Source organism: Ursus maritimus, unplaced genomic scaffold (assembly GCF_017311325.1).
Source record: "Ursus maritimus isolate PB19 unplaced genomic scaffold, ASM1731132v1 scaffold_30, whole genome shotgun sequence".
Lineage (NCBI taxonomy): Eukaryota > Metazoa > Chordata > Mammalia > Carnivora > Ursidae > Ursus > Ursus maritimus.
Genome location: NW_024425564.1, coordinates 33,885,196 through 33,902,300, shown reverse-complemented (window position 1 = coordinate 33,902,300; position 17,105 = coordinate 33,885,196). Strand labels below are relative to the sequence as shown.

At 38.0% G+C, this 17,105-nt stretch overlaps 1 protein-coding gene across 1 annotated transcript in view; it reads right to left on the bottom strand.

Annotated features, from left to right (window-relative positions):
- The window catches only part of DNAH8 (dynein axonemal heavy chain 8), a 224,806-nt gene that overhangs the window by 122,478 nt on the left and 85,223 nt on the right, over positions 1–17,105 (bottom strand). Inside the window, exons 29-36 of the mRNA XM_040645126.1 lie at positions 13,486–13,650; positions 12,139–12,365; positions 10,215–10,333; positions 7,823–7,926; positions 6,609–6,785; positions 4,699–4,866; positions 3,743–3,958; positions 697–834 (exon numbers count right to left, since the gene is read on the bottom strand). Coding sequence (XP_040501060.1) covers positions 697–834; positions 3,743–3,958; positions 4,699–4,866; positions 6,609–6,785; positions 7,823–7,926; positions 10,215–10,333; positions 12,139–12,365; positions 13,486–13,650 — 1,314 coding nt within the window. The remainder of the gene's footprint in view (positions 1–696; positions 835–3,742; positions 3,959–4,698; positions 4,867–6,608; positions 6,786–7,822; positions 7,927–10,214; positions 10,334–12,138; positions 12,366–13,485; positions 13,651–17,105) is intronic.

The window sequence follows — 17,105 nt, the reverse complement described above, 5'->3', positions numbered from 1 at the left end:
TGATCAGAACTCATCACCTCCTATCATTCACTACATTTTTGAATCATCTGTGGGCTTGAGGTTAAGCCCACTGTGGCGGCAGTGTGGTGTATGGCAGTGTACGGTGTGTGACAGTGCCACATACAGAAGCACACGGCATACGATAGCGCCCTGCTGCGCATGCTTCCAAGTCTGTGTTCAGGGTCGGCACGCTGGTAGCTCAGAACGGACAGTGGTGGGAGGACCTACACCACAGAAATCAGACAACAGTGCAAATCACAGCTTTTTTTTTTTTTCCTTCACCCTGGGTCCCTCCCCCCAGATCCTATTGTTACCAGACTACCACTGCTTACAACCTATCACACGAGGTTGTATACGGATCCCCACTGGACAGATGAAGCTCCATCACTTGCCTCCAACTGCCTAATGAGTAAGCGCTTGCACTGGATCTCAAACCCAGTTTTTCAAACCCCCAAATCAGGACCCTTTGGGTAGGACATCCCAGCTTACTTACCAAACATGATTATTAAAAACACACACAAAAAGACCTCAGAGTGTCAAAAATTCCCAACAGGGATCGGACGAACAGTGATCCCAAACAGTGAAGGACAGTCAGGTAAATTTTTTTTTTTGTCATCGATCTAATTTCTAAATACAACACACACTTGTGGACAATTTTAACACCTCGTTTCTGCAATTTTGTAGATTTCTTCTCACCATTTTCTCATTCATGGCTGCGTCAAATTTTGCTTGTACTTTATCCAGCTCGCCTTGTTTCTCATCAAGCAGCGCCTGTGCCTTCCCCAACTCAGCATTAGCAACTGCCAGACGGCCCTCCTGCTTGGCCAGGTTTGCCTTAAAAAGGAAGAAGAGGTCATCGCATGGTGTTGTAGTAGGTCTGCAAAATACTTTTGGTTTTAATTGGTAAATAATAACACAAATTACACAATTTTTGCCCAAGATGGCATTTAGAGGCTTAAGCATGTTCAGCTGGGGAAGCAAAGAGTGTTGGAGATATTTCATTAAAGTTCTATTTTTTTCTTTTTCTTTTTCTTTTTCCTTTTTTATCTTTTTCCTTTTTTTAAGTTGGCTCCAACGACCGGTGTGGAGCCCAGTGCAGGGCTCTATCTCACGACCCTGAGATCAAGACCTGAACTGAGATCAAGAGTCAGACACTTAACGGACGGAGCCTCCCAGGCACCCCTCTCTTTTTTCTTCTAATTATTAATGTGCAATATAGAAAACATGGGGGGAATGCAGCAATGCATAGAAAGGATAACAGAAATTACCTGTGATTCCACCCAGAGATAGTCTGAGTATTGTGTTAAGAGGGTGATAACTGGCATCTTCCAGTTTTTTTTTTCTTTTTCACTTAATATAGTGTAATCATCTCCCTTAAACATGTCCTTAAACACTTTTTCGTGAACATTAGTAATATGGCTGCATAATATCACACTATTTGGCTGTATCATAATTTACCCTAACTTTTGCCCTACGTTTAGACACCTCCCCCATTTTAAATTATTATAAATAAAGCTATTGGGCATGCAAACATTTTGGGTTGTTCCCTTCATAAAGATTTTTTGAAGTGAAATTACTGTAATGGTAGGTTTTTCATCTTTTTCTAAGTCCTAGTGCATGGACTTAAACATTATCTGTTTCTTAGAAATCTAAAAGAATCGGTAAAGCAAAGGAGCCCTAAAGCCTTCTGGAGTAGAAGTTTTTTGATAATTCTTTTTCTTTCTCAATATTTACTTTAAAGTTAGCCCTTTTTTGCAGGAAATATTAATTTAATTAATATTAATATTATTATTAAATTTAAATTTTCTAATGTATTTACATGTAACTTTAAAATTTGCTTTCTAACTATTTAAATCCACACATCTGTGATTATACATATTTTCTTCTTGATTATATTTTCCAAGAACATATCTTTTATATTTTGTTTTTGCAAAGCAACAATTCTTCAATTCTGCTATTTTTCTCTAATTTTTAATGTTATTTTTATTAGCTCTATTCCACTTTCCTTAAGTTTTGTGTGTATTTATAAGTGAGTATGTACTGGAATGTTTAATTTAATTTAAGAGCTAAGAAAGTGCCATTGGGCCACATCACAAAACTTTGGTAACTAATTTTTGTCATCATTTCTGAAAAAGAAATTATTGGGTTGTTTTTTTTTTTTAATGCAAACTTTCTAATTTTATTGCTTCTAATCAGAGAATGAAGCCTCAGCAATTTCTGCTTTGGGGAACTGAATAAAGATCTTCTTTTATCGTTGAATATGATCAATTTTTGTAAATGTTTCTCAGTCACTAGAAGTAATTTCATATTCTTTGTTCATATTCAAGAAAGTTCAATGCAGCTATTCAACCTTAAAAATGATATTGTGAAATCTCTATATAATTATTAGTTTATGCCTGCTAAAGACTAATTACATAATTTCCAGGGCTCAGTACAAAACTAAAAATGTGGAGTCCATTATTAAAAAATTATTAAGAACTTCAAGAGGGTGACAGCAGACCATTAAGCCAAGCATGGACCCTTCTAAACTAGGGGTCCTGTGTGAACAGGTCACACACCCATAAAACCAACCTTCTCCACAATCTCAAATTACAATATTATTTTTGTTAATTTGCACTTAAAATAGTAATGCATTTTGCTTTTTGTAATTTGATAATATTTTATTTATTACAAAAAGGATTATTACAATCAAGTCTCACTGTGGATCATAATTTTTAGTAAAAATTAACTCTGTTCTTCTGACTGCCTTTTTTCTTAAATTCTATACCCCTTGGTATCTTTTGGTTTGAGTGGATTCCTACATTTTCTCATCATTTCCCTTTTTTAAAACTTTCTTATTTTTAACATATTTTCTATTTTTCTCCGAGTTACCTACGCGCAGAGTTTTAGAAGGCAGCCATTTCTATAGGGTTTATTATGACAACCGGCACCCCCCCCCCCCGCCCACCTGCTCATCATTTTCCACCCCACAGAGCGGCCACTTTCAATTCTTTTAGCTTTATGGGGGGGTAGGGGGAGGCAGGAGGGTAGCGTGCGGCTGGGTGGTGTATTTTATGAATCCTTTGCACTCCTGCGAATGTCATGCTACTCACTCAGACCTGACGAACAGTCGGACGCAGCATAAACGGTGCGCATGCGCGTACCTACTTAAATCGCATCCTTAAGGATGTCTTTTTGTTCCCTTATACGTGAAGGGCAGCTTGGCCAGTTATTGCATTCTTGGACCACAACAATTTCCTCAATACTCTGCACATATTTTCCCACTGCATTCTAATATTTAGGGCTGCAGGAAGTCTGTGCCATCCTGATTTCTGTTCTGCAACCTTTATTTTGTTTGATCATTTCTTAGATGCATATAAGGTTTTCTTCCCTATCTTTCAAATTTAAAACATTTCTGGGTGTTGAGCTTAATTTTTATAAACTTTGTTTGGAATACAGTAATCAAGTTCTACCTCCAAACCTAATCTCTTTAAACTTTAAAGAAATGGCAAGTTTTCTTTTATGACAGCTTAATTATTACTGGCAATGAATTCATTTTCTGTTTAAGTTAACAAGTTGATTTTGATTTCTTGTCCCCCATGCCAAGAAACACTAAACAGGTGTAAAGGAAATGAGAAATGTGAGAGGATATGAAGAAAATAAAAAATTTAGTCAAAATTATGCTCTGTCTTTTCATAGCAGTAATACTGGTGATGGATTTTATTAAACCTTGATTTCCTAGGAGAAGGAGGGAAACTCTTACCTTCAGAGGCAACACTTCTCTATTGATACCATAAAATGTTGCCATAGCAAGGGTCCAAGACAGCAGACCAGCCACATTCCCACAGACTTTTTTGGCATTTTCCAAAGAATAATCATCCATGTTAAAATACGGCTGCAGCAACTCAACAGTCTCTTCATTTATAGTATCCTTGGGGAACTGCTGAAGGCTCCACAGGAACCCTGTTGCACTCATCAACTGAAAAATAGCATTACAACCTGTAAGTTCTGGGAGAAAATAAATACTTTCTTCCCGAATAATTCTAAATTGAATAAATAATTCTAAATAATTGAATTTTTTTCAAAGAAGTAACAATTGATACACTCTCAAACATACAAATCAAGACTATGACAGTAGTCAACCTAAATCTATAAGTTGCAAATTGTCTTCCTGTTACTATAAAGAGTAAAGAAGAAAAGATATGTAAGTTTCCTGTCCAGTGCGTGCATCTGAATGCCACCAACCACGCAAGCTCCCTTTTGGAGACTGGGCTGGGGTGACATCAACAGTGTGCCAAGGGGTACCTGGGTGGTTCAGTCGGTTAAGCGTCTGCCTTCGGCTCAGGTCATGATCCCAGGGTCCTAGGATTGAGCCCCATGTCAGGCTCCCTGCTCAGTGGGGAGCCTGCTTTTCTGTCTCCCTCTGCCACTACCCCCTGCTTGTGCTCTCTCCTTCTGTCAAATAAATAAATAAAATCTTTAAAAAATTTTTAAAAAGAGTGTGCCAATACCAGTCTCTGGTTTCAGACACTTTTTACAAAAATAAACCATTTGGCTTTAAAATCTTTCCCTNCTTACACTTTGGGAAATGCAATCTAAGAAAAACTCTTCAGTACACAATTACCAATGACTGCCTGCCAGCCTGTGTGGTCTATACTGAAGGTCCTGGGCCGGGGACATCTGGTGCATCTTTTAGGACTTGCGAAGATTTTTACTTACTTTTAATGACTCTCCCCAGGAAGGCTTGCAGCAAGGTTTTTCTGGATCCATAGTGACTGGGTCAATTTTCTTTTGAAATAGTAACAGGACACAGTCCATGATTCTCATAATAAGATGCGGGGGCTTTGCAAGTTTCCTGACTGTGGCGATATCATTTGGTTTGATAGTCTGTATTTGGGATTAGGAATCAATGTATTTTTTGTTGAGTAGTATTAATAATCACATGGAAATCTAATGCTTTTAAACAATGAAAGTAGAAAACTTTATAATGTATTTTCTCCCCATCCCCTGACATTATCTCCTTAAGGGTTTGTATTCCAAGATTTTTGCACAATGATTCTCTCATTGTTGTCTGGGGATTTCTATTTGTTCTTATTCTCTTTTCTCCTGTTGCCCTCAACTAATTGCTGTAGAGTATCACTACCATTCATTGCCCACCACCCTAAGTCTCTGTAGGCAACAGGCCTCATTGATGGGTAACATTCAGGAAACTTGTATCTTCAAAGCACATACTCTACATGGGGTATGAAAAGAAGAGCAGGGCTCTGAATATCAGAACCCTCACCTTCAGTGTTTGTTTTGAGGGCTGCCCTATCTATGGAAGGGGGAGAAATTCAAAGGAGAAAAGAGAAGTTATTATAACATATGGCTCAGAAAAATATTTTTCGAAGTTTCTATCTGTGAGCTGGGTTTGAAATAAGATGTTAGCTGATATTCAAGGCAAGGATGATTGGAACATAACATGATCAATAAAATCCCCTAAGACTCATTTGTTCAGTGATTTCTCTTTCTTGTATATTATTGTAAGACTCGTAAAAGGAGTGGGGGTGGAGAATGTGTCCTGATTATTGTCACAATTGTATTAAATGATTATCATAAATCTAGTCATTCAACAAATACAGGCATCCTCCCATTAAGAAAAAAAAAAAAAGAAAGAAAAAAAATAAAGGAAAATAGCCCTGTCCTCATAATTTTCCAAGGAAGAAAAAGAAAGTACAATTACCCTAAACTAGAATTGTCATCATGCTAGAGGCAGAGGGGTGACAGGAAACACAATGGAGAGCCAGAAGAGCCAAAACCTTCCTGGAAGGGACAAGCCTGGCCCTGGAGAATGACTCTTATTAGGCAATGAAGGTTAGAGAAAGCATTCCTGGCAGAGGGAGAGACACATTTAAACAGGCCGTGGTTCTTCCAGAAACCTATGGGTGTTTCTGCATGGACGGACCATACTGTGTATAGAGACAGAATGACAGAAGGGCTCACGGGGTAGACAGTAGCCCAGTTCACAGTTGCAACAGCAGTACTGATATCTACTGAGTATTGTCTCTGTGCCCAGCAAACTGTATTCATTACTTTTAACGCTTACATTGATCCTTCAAGGATTAATGAGGAATTAAAATCCCCACAGAGATCCAAAAAAGTGAAGCAATTTACTCCAGATCATCTATTTAAGGAGTGGTGGTCACTAGAGCCAACTGTAGGTTGCCTGTCGGCTGTGAATGCCTAGCTGCAGACCTTATCTTAAGGGCCCCCAGAAACCGCGAGATTTTTAAAGGACACATAATGTAATCTGGAGCGGATGCTTTGGAGGAACTGGGGAGGCTCTCTATTTATACTCTGCATCCCTAGTGCTATTGTTCGGGCCATGAATCCCACGCGTTATTTCTCAGCTCTCACGGAAGGCGGATTTATGGAATGAAACTAGTAAATTATAAGAACTGAAGACTTAAAAAAATTAGAACTTAGAATATCGAATCAACGGAAACATTTGTCTTCAGACTCAGAGGTTATCAATCCCATTAGAATTCCGTTCAGTTTTCAGATTCTAGAAGTTGCGCGATGAATTTCGCGCCACGACCCACGGAGCGGGCTGCGGGCTGGTGCTGACAAGGGTAACGGCGCATGCTCACATTCAGGGCTGCCTCCGCTTCTTCAAGGGCGGGTTTGGCCGCCTCCAGCTTGGTCTCAGCTTTTACTTTCTCACTGTCGATTTCATCCACAATTTTTTGGGCTTTGTCTTTCACCTCCTGCACTTCGTTTTTCACTTTGGCTGAAGCCTGCGCACTTACCGTGACTTCTGCCAGTACCTGTTGAAATGAGGGAACACATGAGGGCAAATAGGTGCCTCTTGAGCAAAATTTACAGATCTGAGCAGTGAGAGAATACTTATTCGCTATAAGGGAAAACACAAATAAGAGTAAATTTATTCTCTATGTATATTTTACATATATTCCCTAGTCTATGTTTTAAGGTGTATTAAAGTAACTCCTTTAAGCAGTTCTTTGAAATCTTCTATGTCCTAAGCTTTCCGGAGGCTCACAAATATATAAATAAATACACATATATTTATATATACAGAATATATAAACAAACACTTTAAGCTTTCAGGAAAATGGTATTTCCACTCTATGTAATTTCCAGAAAAGTGACACAGTTCAAGTATATGTAATGGAATAAGGTCAGAAACCATATCAATGCCCATGTAATGAAAATAAAATAGGTCGTGTTTTCGGAGTGCCTACCATACGGCAGGACTATGCTAAGACCCTCTCCTATGCTATCTCTCTCATTTCAGTAACTGGCTAAGGGTTGAGATCTAAGTATCCACTCTTAGCCAACTCAGTGAGCGGAAGCTGAAGCCAGCCACAAACCGGCAGGGACACAGATCAAGGAGCAGCATACATATATCCCTATCAACGTGGGAGGAGGAGTTTTTTGTTTTGTTTTGTTTTGTTTTTAACTCCCCCAACAATTCTTCTTAGTTTTTTCCGTCCTTGACACAAGCTCCCAATCAGACTTGGGCCATCCTAGAAACTCAGAGCATGCAGGGACCTTAAATAGAAGACCAAACATGACTTAGAGGAGGCAAACATTTCATATATGAGAGAGAACAAAAGACAGACCCAGAGAAGAAAGAATAGTCCCAGACCAGGTAGAGGATATAATAATTTAGGTATGTCTTGGTATAAGTTCAACAAAAATACCTAATAGTCTTCGTAAACATTATCTTACTAGAAATAGTCCATGGGTTTATACATTATCTTTTATAGCATTTTTAAACAATGCTTTTTAAAATGTGGAATAATAGTCCTTGCCACTAGTGATACAGTAAATGCCAACTCACTTCGTCTGCTTTTACCGAAGCCACCGCCAGCTCCTTTTCCTTCACTGCGAGATCCTGAGACAGCTTAGCCACAGACTCGCTCGCCTCCATAAGCTTATCAAGACCTTTACAAATACACACACGTACACGTTTGCTTAGTATCTGAACATCCCTTCATCGAAGATTTGCTCAGTATTTACTACTCATAAGGAACTGTACCAGGATTATAAGGAACACGAGATCATTATTTATGGACAAACACATATATATGAGAAGCGGCTACACTGACCATATCTTTGAGAGTTAAGGCAGTGGGGTGAAGAACACCATCTAGCCACACTTCAGGGAAGGTCACAAGGCCATACTGAGCAAGATTAACGTAGGAAATGTCTCCTTGGCTTTGCAAACATCATTTTTAATGATGTACATATCATTTTTTTTACTTTGAATCACACTGCAGCTGTGACAAACGAACAGAGAATATAGTCACAGTCGTGTGGTTCTCTTTGCTATGAAAATGAAAACAGCTGCTACCACCTGTGCAAGTGGCTCTGTGACTTTCAGTGTCATAGAGCACAAGAGCCAGTTAACTGGATTGTCTCACATTCCAACTGAGTTCTTGACAGTGGTGTGTTGGGGACTGCTTAACATCGGAGTCTCTTGCGGGGGGAAGGGGGAGCACTCATCTGTATGTTTTCCGATTTCCATAGTGTCAATACTCCCACCATGGCTGATTTGAAGTTACCAAGAGCCTCCCAGCAGCACACCATTATATGTCTACCATAGTGATAGAATAGAAATAAATAACCTCAAGAACATTAATAGCAGTAAAATAGAGTAAAAATAACTAAGATGTGATGAATTTTCAGTATTCTAGGCTTTTTCCTTTCTTTTTTTTTTTTAAGATTTTATTTATTTATTTGAGAGAGATTCACGGAGGGAGAGGGAGAAGCAGACTCCCTGATGAGCAGAGAGCCCGATGCGGGGCTGGATCTCAGGACCCCAGGATCATTACCTAAGCTCAAGGCAGATGCTTAAACAACTGAGCCACCCAGGCGCCCCTGTTTTTGTCTTTTTCAAATATAATTTATTTAATTGTGAATTTATAGGATTTAATTTTTAATTAAGGATGTGCTTAATAACCAGATCATAAAATTCCTACGAATTAACGATCAACTCTAGAGCCAGTACAAGTAGTTCCAGCCCACCACTGATCATGGCGTATCATGGAAAGCTACAAGAAGGTGAGCCGTGAGAAAGACAGAGGACGGTTTCTTCCAGTGTTTCCATCACTATAACTGCACAGACCTTGGAGTTCAGTTATGACATGGATCACATTTTTTTGCAGAAGAAGTGCGGGGGGAAGTTTTCTCACTTCTTGTTGGACTGTTTGGGCCATAATGCTTTCGGACATATAATTCGTTCCAGTTCATACTTTTTCTGCTTATATTACATGTACTGCACATAGAAATCCATTGTTCAGGTAAACTATCTCTTTTTGTTTTGATTTATTTATTTTTCCTTTTCCTTTGTTAGAAATTTGAGAAGCATTAACATGGTAAAGTTTATCCAAGTCAAGGCAAATTGATTATAATGAAACCAAAAACTGAAATCATGGTCAGTTCCCAAGAGCTGGCTTTTCTCCACCTGCAGGTAGCATCTCAGTGACTATGGGGATTCCTGGCCCAACAGCCTGGACCCAGAGGTGAATGGGCAGGGAGAAAATGATTCAAGAGAGAAAAAAAGACTACGTCTTCTTCTCGGAAGCAGCTTCTTCTTCTTCTTCTCTTTTTAAAGATTTTATTTATTTATTTGAGAGAGAGAGCACATATGCACAAGCAGGGGGAGGGGCAGAGGGAGAGGGAGAAACAGTCCCACTAAGCACAAAGCCCAACATGGGGCTCTATCCCAGGACCCCAAGATCATGACCTGATCCAAAGGCAGATGCTTAACCAACTGAGCCACCCAGGCACCCCTGCCTGGCAGCTTCTTAACAGGTAGAAAACCCTAACAGCATCCCTCAAAATAATCTATTAACAGTAAAGTCAGTATTTTGCTTTCAAACACAATATCCACCAGTGTGGATTCCTATCAAACACAATATGCATCGGATATGGATTCCTATCAAAAAGACCCTGAAAGATTCCATTCTCTGGGCACCTGGGTGGCTCAGTCGGTTAAGTGGCTGCCTTTGGCTCAGGTCGTGATCTTCGGGTCTGGGGATTGAGTCCCACGTGGGGTTCCCTGCTCAGGGTGGAGTCTACTTCTCCCTGTCCTCCCTGATTCTCCCTCCCTTCTCTGCTTCTCCCTTTCTTCCCAGCTTGTGTTCTCTCTCGCTATCTCTCTCTCTCTTTCAAATAAATAAATAAAATCTTTTGATAAATAAATAAATAAAAGATTCCATTCTGCTTACCAATATTCATACGTTCAGCTTGTTCATTGATATGTTTCACCTTTTCAGTATAAATGTTCTTATAACCATTTATAAATGAGAGATAAGACTTGGGAGTCACATGTGCTCTTCGGCGGTACCTGAAAGTAGAATGTAAAAATGATCTTCAGCTCTATCATTTCTGATATATTCCTAGAAAGCATCCTACAGAGGCTCTTCCCACTGTGGAATCAGTGGGATTCTGAAGGGTGATTCACTGTCAGGAGGGCAGGAACTGTGAATTGTTTCCCTAGAGGTGAGGTGGAAAGAACACTAAATATCTGGTGCTTTGACCTTTGAGGGGTCTTAGACTCGACCCTTACCCCACTCTGGGCTTCTGTTTCCTCATCTGGAAAACTAAGAAAAAAATCACTGTGCTACACCTGCCAGCATTTTGGGGGGGGGGGAATATATATATATATATATATATATATATATATATATATATATACACACACACACATATATATATATATTTGACCATATATCCCTAATATTTAATTAATTTATATATATATAATATATATATGTATATGTATATATGTATATATGTATATATAATACATATAATATATGTATTATATAAATATATATAAATATTATACAATATAGTATATATTATATAATATATAAATACAATAAAAAATAATATATAAATATATAAATATAAATACATATATATTTATATATATACACATATATACACATATATATACATATATACACATGTATTATATACATATATATACATACATATATATATATATATATATATACACATTTGACCATGTATCCCTAATATTTAATTAATTTTTCACGTTTGGAGTTCTGAAGATTTTTAACATTAAAAAATTTTTTTAAGGACTCGGACATATACGTGACTAGCACTTAAGCATTTGACAAATATCACATTCAGAATAAACTTCTCCAACCCAAAAGAATATGAAAATTTTGGAAAATACACCAATTTTTCAAAAATAAAGACACAGGTTTTTGTAGCTGTAAGAAGGTAAACCTTTCCACAGATGACAGTGACAGAAGGGGTTCAAGTTAAGCGTAAGGAAAATCTTGCTAAGCGTAAGAATACACATGGATCCACCCAGAGGATCTGGAAGGTGAACTAGAGCTATGGGGGGAGGGCGGTTCCCAGGGATAGTTTTAAGTAAAGAAAAGCGTCCAGGATAAACATCCTTTTGTGAGATAGGAACCCCCTGGAAAACCCATGAAAGTGTTACCCAGACTCTCTGGGTGGAAAATTCTTTCTGGCAGGTGCAGTGCCCCCAGAAGCCCAAAGATCATGTTGGTCCACCTTTATCCCCATCTGTCAAATGTACACAGCGACTATCATGCTTTGGGAGGGGAAGAAGTTGTATTTTTGAACTGTTGACAACAGCTTTCACATGTGAACCCATTGCTGCTTTAGCCAATGGACTCTCCTATAGTCAATTAAAAATTATTTGGCGTGAAAACATTGTCAAGACTAAGAAATGCAAATACAAAACTTAAATGTCCCTTAACATAAGGCAATGGTGAAACTTTAAAACAGCATACTTCTTTAATCAAAATAAACAATGCATTTGAATAAGAAACTAATTTTAAACAGTTTATAATGAATTAGTTAAGTCATTTTCAAAAAAAAATTAAGCAAATGAAATAAAGTGATTCATTAAGCATCTGTTCCTTTGAGGCCTGGAGGGAAAGAGGTACTTAAGTATGGACACTAGTTAATTTTAAAGTCTCATTGATTTATCATTATTTCAATACATAATCACTAGAAAATCAAAGCAAGAAAAAAATCTAAGTGCAGCTGGGAGTTTGTGCTCCATCGATCTGGCTGCTGCACGGAATTCCTCCTGGAGAGAACTCTGTGGTTCTGCAGCCACGACACTTAGGGAAAGCCACTCACCGTTGGAAATAATTTTCACAGCTCTCGGAAACCATGTCATGGAAGAGGCCCATTGTTTCTACGACCTGTCTTTTGGTGTCACTGGAGCAGACAATACTATAGCCTGAAAGGAAATAGGAGGCCACAGCAATCAAAGCCTCCTTTGGCCAGCGACTAAACCAGTCCATGGTGCAACCTGATATCAAGCCAGGAAATTTCAAAGAACGGGCACGGAACTTCTCACCAACCTGTTGACAGCAAAGTCAGAAAGCATCAGACACACAGAGGGATTATAATAAATCGGCTCGAGAGAGGCTTACACATTCTGGGCCACTGGTGTGACATCACAATTAAAAAAAAAAAAAAAAACCTTGGGCTGCACTAATGTATCAATGAAATGTTCAGATGAAGGGAGGAAGTATTTCCACACTCTTCCCTGCCCTAAGACAGCATCTGCATTATTGGGTTGGATTCTAAAAGCTACCTTTAGGAGGAAAGTGACACTAGAACTCTGCTAGAGAGAGATTACCAGGATGGTCTGAACATGAGGACAAGTGAGAACAGCAGAAGGGGTGGGAGGTGTTTGGACTACAAAGGAAACAACTTCAGGAATCTGCAAAATCTTCCTCTAAATATCTGAGGAGCAGTATGGGGGGCAGGGAGGGATCAGATTCATTTTATAAGCCGAAACAGAATCACAGGCGGAAAAAAAACAGAAAGACTAAATTTAATTCATCCCATAGAAGACCTCTCTGGGAATTAGACTACCTAAAAATTAAGCAGGTCGGCTTGTAAGTTAGTGAGACCTGCAGAGCAGAGCTGCCCGATACAACCTTAATTGTGGAAAAGTTCTATATCTGTGCCGTCCAGTATGGTGGCCACAAGCCATACGTAGTTACTGAGCACTTGAAATGGAGCTAATGAGACTGAAGAATTGAATTCTTATTTTTACTTCATTTTAACCAATCAAAATTTAAATGTCCATACATGTCTAATAGCTACTTTACTGGATCATACAGTGAGCTAGGGAAATTCAAACCTACATCAGGGATATTCTAGATGGTATGTCTGTATTAGAGGAAGAGCTGGACAAGATTACATCACCAAATCCCTTACAATTCAAGCAATCTGTATCTCTAGGCAATTAATGGAAGTTGTAGGCTATGCAATAATTTCTAATAAAATATTTTAAATTATTACACTTCAGTATGAGATTCCTCCAGTGGAGATTGGTGGTAGTAAAGTGTTAATTGCAATTCAGTGTGACAAATGTTAGTTTCTGAGCAAACCATCTCACCAGAGAAGGTAAACTATTAAGTACATTTCAATAAGTGACTCCTCCCACGTATATATAAAATAACAACATACTGGAGAAAAGCAGAGAACAACATGCAAGTTCTTCCTTGATCTTGAAATAAAATACTCATACAGATTATCAAAGGTAGGAGGGTGGCGAGGCAGCTCCTTTTTCATCACCGATATTAGACCTTGGGTGATTTCATCCATCTCATCTCGTGCAAACAGATTTGAGATCTTTGAGAAACAGACAAGACAGTGTTCTGTATTTTACAAGTTCCCCACACAAATTCACTGCCAAAGTCTAGTCCTTCTTTTCCCCCACGTCATCTTTTTTCATATTTTCTTTCTGCATCTCCACAGTTAAAATCCCTCATTTGCCAGAGATTACCAAGAATACATCCTTTTATTGAGCAGTTTAATCAGGAGGAAATTTTGCTTCCCTTTGCTCAAATAGCTATCACCAAAAATGTATCTCTCTACCATTCCAATAATCTCTTTAGAATGTCCAGTGATGCCCTGTGTTCTCCGATTCATACAGTTTCAATTCTGGGTCTGAGGTCATTTTTTACTATGTTCGTGTTTTTTTTTATTCAGGTATAAGTGATATACAATATTATATTAGTTTCAGGTGATTCAGCATTTGTATATACTGGGGAATGATCACCACAATAAGTCTAGTTACCATCTGTCACCATACAAAGTTACACAATATTCTTGACTACGCTCCCCATGCTATGCATTACATCCCCATGATTTATTTTATAATTGAAAGTTTGTACTTCTTGATCCCCTTTGCTCATCTCTCCCACTGCCCCCCCAGCAACTCCCCCTCCCTCTGCCAACCACCAATCTGTTCTCTGTATCTAGGAGTCTGGATTTCGTTTTGTTTTTTTAGATATCTCATAATAAACAAAAGAACGCAGTATTTGGCTCTCTCTGACTTATTTCACTTAGCTTACTACTCTCGAGATCTACCCATGTGCACGTGAATGGCAAGATTATATTTTTGTTAGGGCTAAGTAGTATTCCGTTGCATGTGTGTGTATACATACGTGCCATATCTTCTTTATCCATTTAGCCACTGATAGAGATGTGGGTTGTTTCCATACCCTGGCTATTATAAATATTGCTGCAATGAGCATAAGGGTGCATATATCTATTCGAATTAGTCTTTTCATTTTCTTCAGATAGATACCCAGTAGTGAGATTGCTGGATCACATGGTGGTTCTATTTTTAATTTTTTGAGGATCCTCCATGCTGTTTTTCAAGTGGCCACTTGTTTGCCTTCCCACCAATAGTGCATGAGGGTTCCTTTTTCTCCACGTCCTTATCAAAACTTGTTATTTCTCATCTTTTTGATAACAGCCATTCTGACAGGTGTGAGGTGCTATCTTGTAATGGTTTCGATTTGCATTTCTCTGTCAATTAATGATGTTGAGCATTTTTTCATGTGCTTGTCAGCTATCTGTATATCTTCTTTGGAAAATGTGTATTCAGATCCTTTGCCTGGACGATTATCGGGGTTTTTTTGTTATTGAGTTGTAGTTATTTTTTAATATTAACCCCTTATCAGATATGTGACTTACAAATATCTTCTCCCATTCAGTAAGTTGCCTTTTAATTTTGTTGATGGTTTCCTTCACTGTGCAGAAGCGTTTTAGTTTGATATAGTCCCATTTGTTTATTTTTCCATTAGTTTCCCTTGCTTTTGGTGTCTAATCCATAAAAACATTGCTAAAACCAATGTCAGGGAGCTTACCACTTATGTTTTCTTCTAGGAGTTTTATGGTTTCAGGTCTTACCTTCAAGTCTTCAATCCGTTTTGGGTTAATTTTTGTGCATGGTGTAAAGTAGTGGTACAGTTACCTTCTTCTGCATGCGGCTGTCCAGTTTTCCCAACACCTTTTATTGAAGAGATTGTCCTTTCCCCATTGTGTATTCCTGGCTCCTTTATCGTAAGTTAATTGACTGTATATGCGTGGGTTTATTTCTGAGCTCTCTGTTCTGTTGATCTGTGTGTCTATTTTTATGCCAGTACCACTATTACTATAGCTTTGCAGTATAGTTTAAAATCACAGATCATGATATTTCCATCTTTGTTCTTTTTCTCAAGATTGTTTGGCTACTCAGGGTCTTTAGTCGTTTCATATAAATTTTAAAATTCTTTGTTCTATATCTGTGAAACATGCCATTGGAATTTTGATAGCTATCGCATTGAATTTGTAGATGGCTTTGAATAGTATGGACATTTTAACAATATTAATTCTTCCAGTCTATGAGCACAAAATATCTTTTCATGTATTTGCATCTTCTTCATTTCTTTCAACAATGTTTTATAGCTTTCAGTGTACTGATCTTTCACCTCTGATTAAATTTATTCCTAGGTATTTTATTCTTTTTTTGATGCAATTTTAAATGGGATTGTTTTCTTAATTTCTCTGATAGTTCATTACTAGTGTATAAAAATGCAACCAATTTCTGTATATTATTCGTATCATGAAACTTTACTGAATTTGTGTATTAGTTCTAACAGTGTTTTGGTGGAATCCTCAGGATTTTCTATATTAATAATAGCATGTGATGTGTAAATACTGACAGTTTTACTTCTTCCTTTCCAATTTGGAGGCCTTTTATTTCTTCATCTTGCCTAAGAAAAACCTTCCTGTTAAGTATGATATTAGCTGTGGGTTTATCATATATGGTCTTTATTGAGGTACATTCCCTGTGTCCATTCCACATTGGAGAGTTTTTAATCATAAATGGATGTTGAACTTTGTCAAATGCTTTTTATGCATCTGTTGTGATGCTCATAAGATTTTTATCTTTCATTTTGTTAATGTGATGTATTATGTTGATTGATGTGGACGTTGAACTATCCTCACATCCCTTGAGTAAATCCCACTTGATCATGGTGTATGATCCTTTTACTGTACTGTGAATTCAGTTTGCTGTTTTACTGAGGATTTTTTCATCTATGCTCATCAGGGATATTGGCCTGTAATTCTCTTTTCTTGTGGTGTCTTTGTCTGGCTTTGGTATCAGGGTCAGTCTGTTCTTATAGAATGAGTTTGGAAGTGTTACCTTCTCTTCAACTTTGTAGAAGAGTTTGAGAAGAATAGGTACTAACTCTTCTTTCAATGTTTGGTAGAATTTGCCAGTAAAGCCTCTGGGCCTATAATTTTGTTGGCAGGTTTTTGATTACTGAGTCAACATCCTTATTAGTAATTAGTCTGTTCGGATTTCCTATTTTTTCATGATTTCTTTAAGTTCAACTTAGTTGGAACTCTGGGCTTCCTGGCCATGGATGTCTGTTTCCTTCCCCTAGTTAGGGAAATTTTCAGCTATTACTCTTCAAATAAGTTTTCTGCCTCTTTTTCTCTCTTTCTTCCTTTGGGGCTCCTATAATGCAAATTTATTCCACTTGATGTTGTCCCATGTATCCCTTGAGTTATCTTCATTAATTTTTTTTTCTTTTTGCTGCTCTGATTTTCATTGCTTTGTCTTCCAGCTACTGACCTGTTCCACCTCTTCCAGGCGGCTGTTGAATCCCTCCTGTGTATTTTTTCAGTCAGTCATTGTAATTCTTCAGCTCTGTGACCTCTACTTGGTACTTTCTTATGTTTTCTATATCTTTATTACAGTTCTCACTGTGTTCATCCATTCCCTTCATGAGTTCAGTGAACATCTT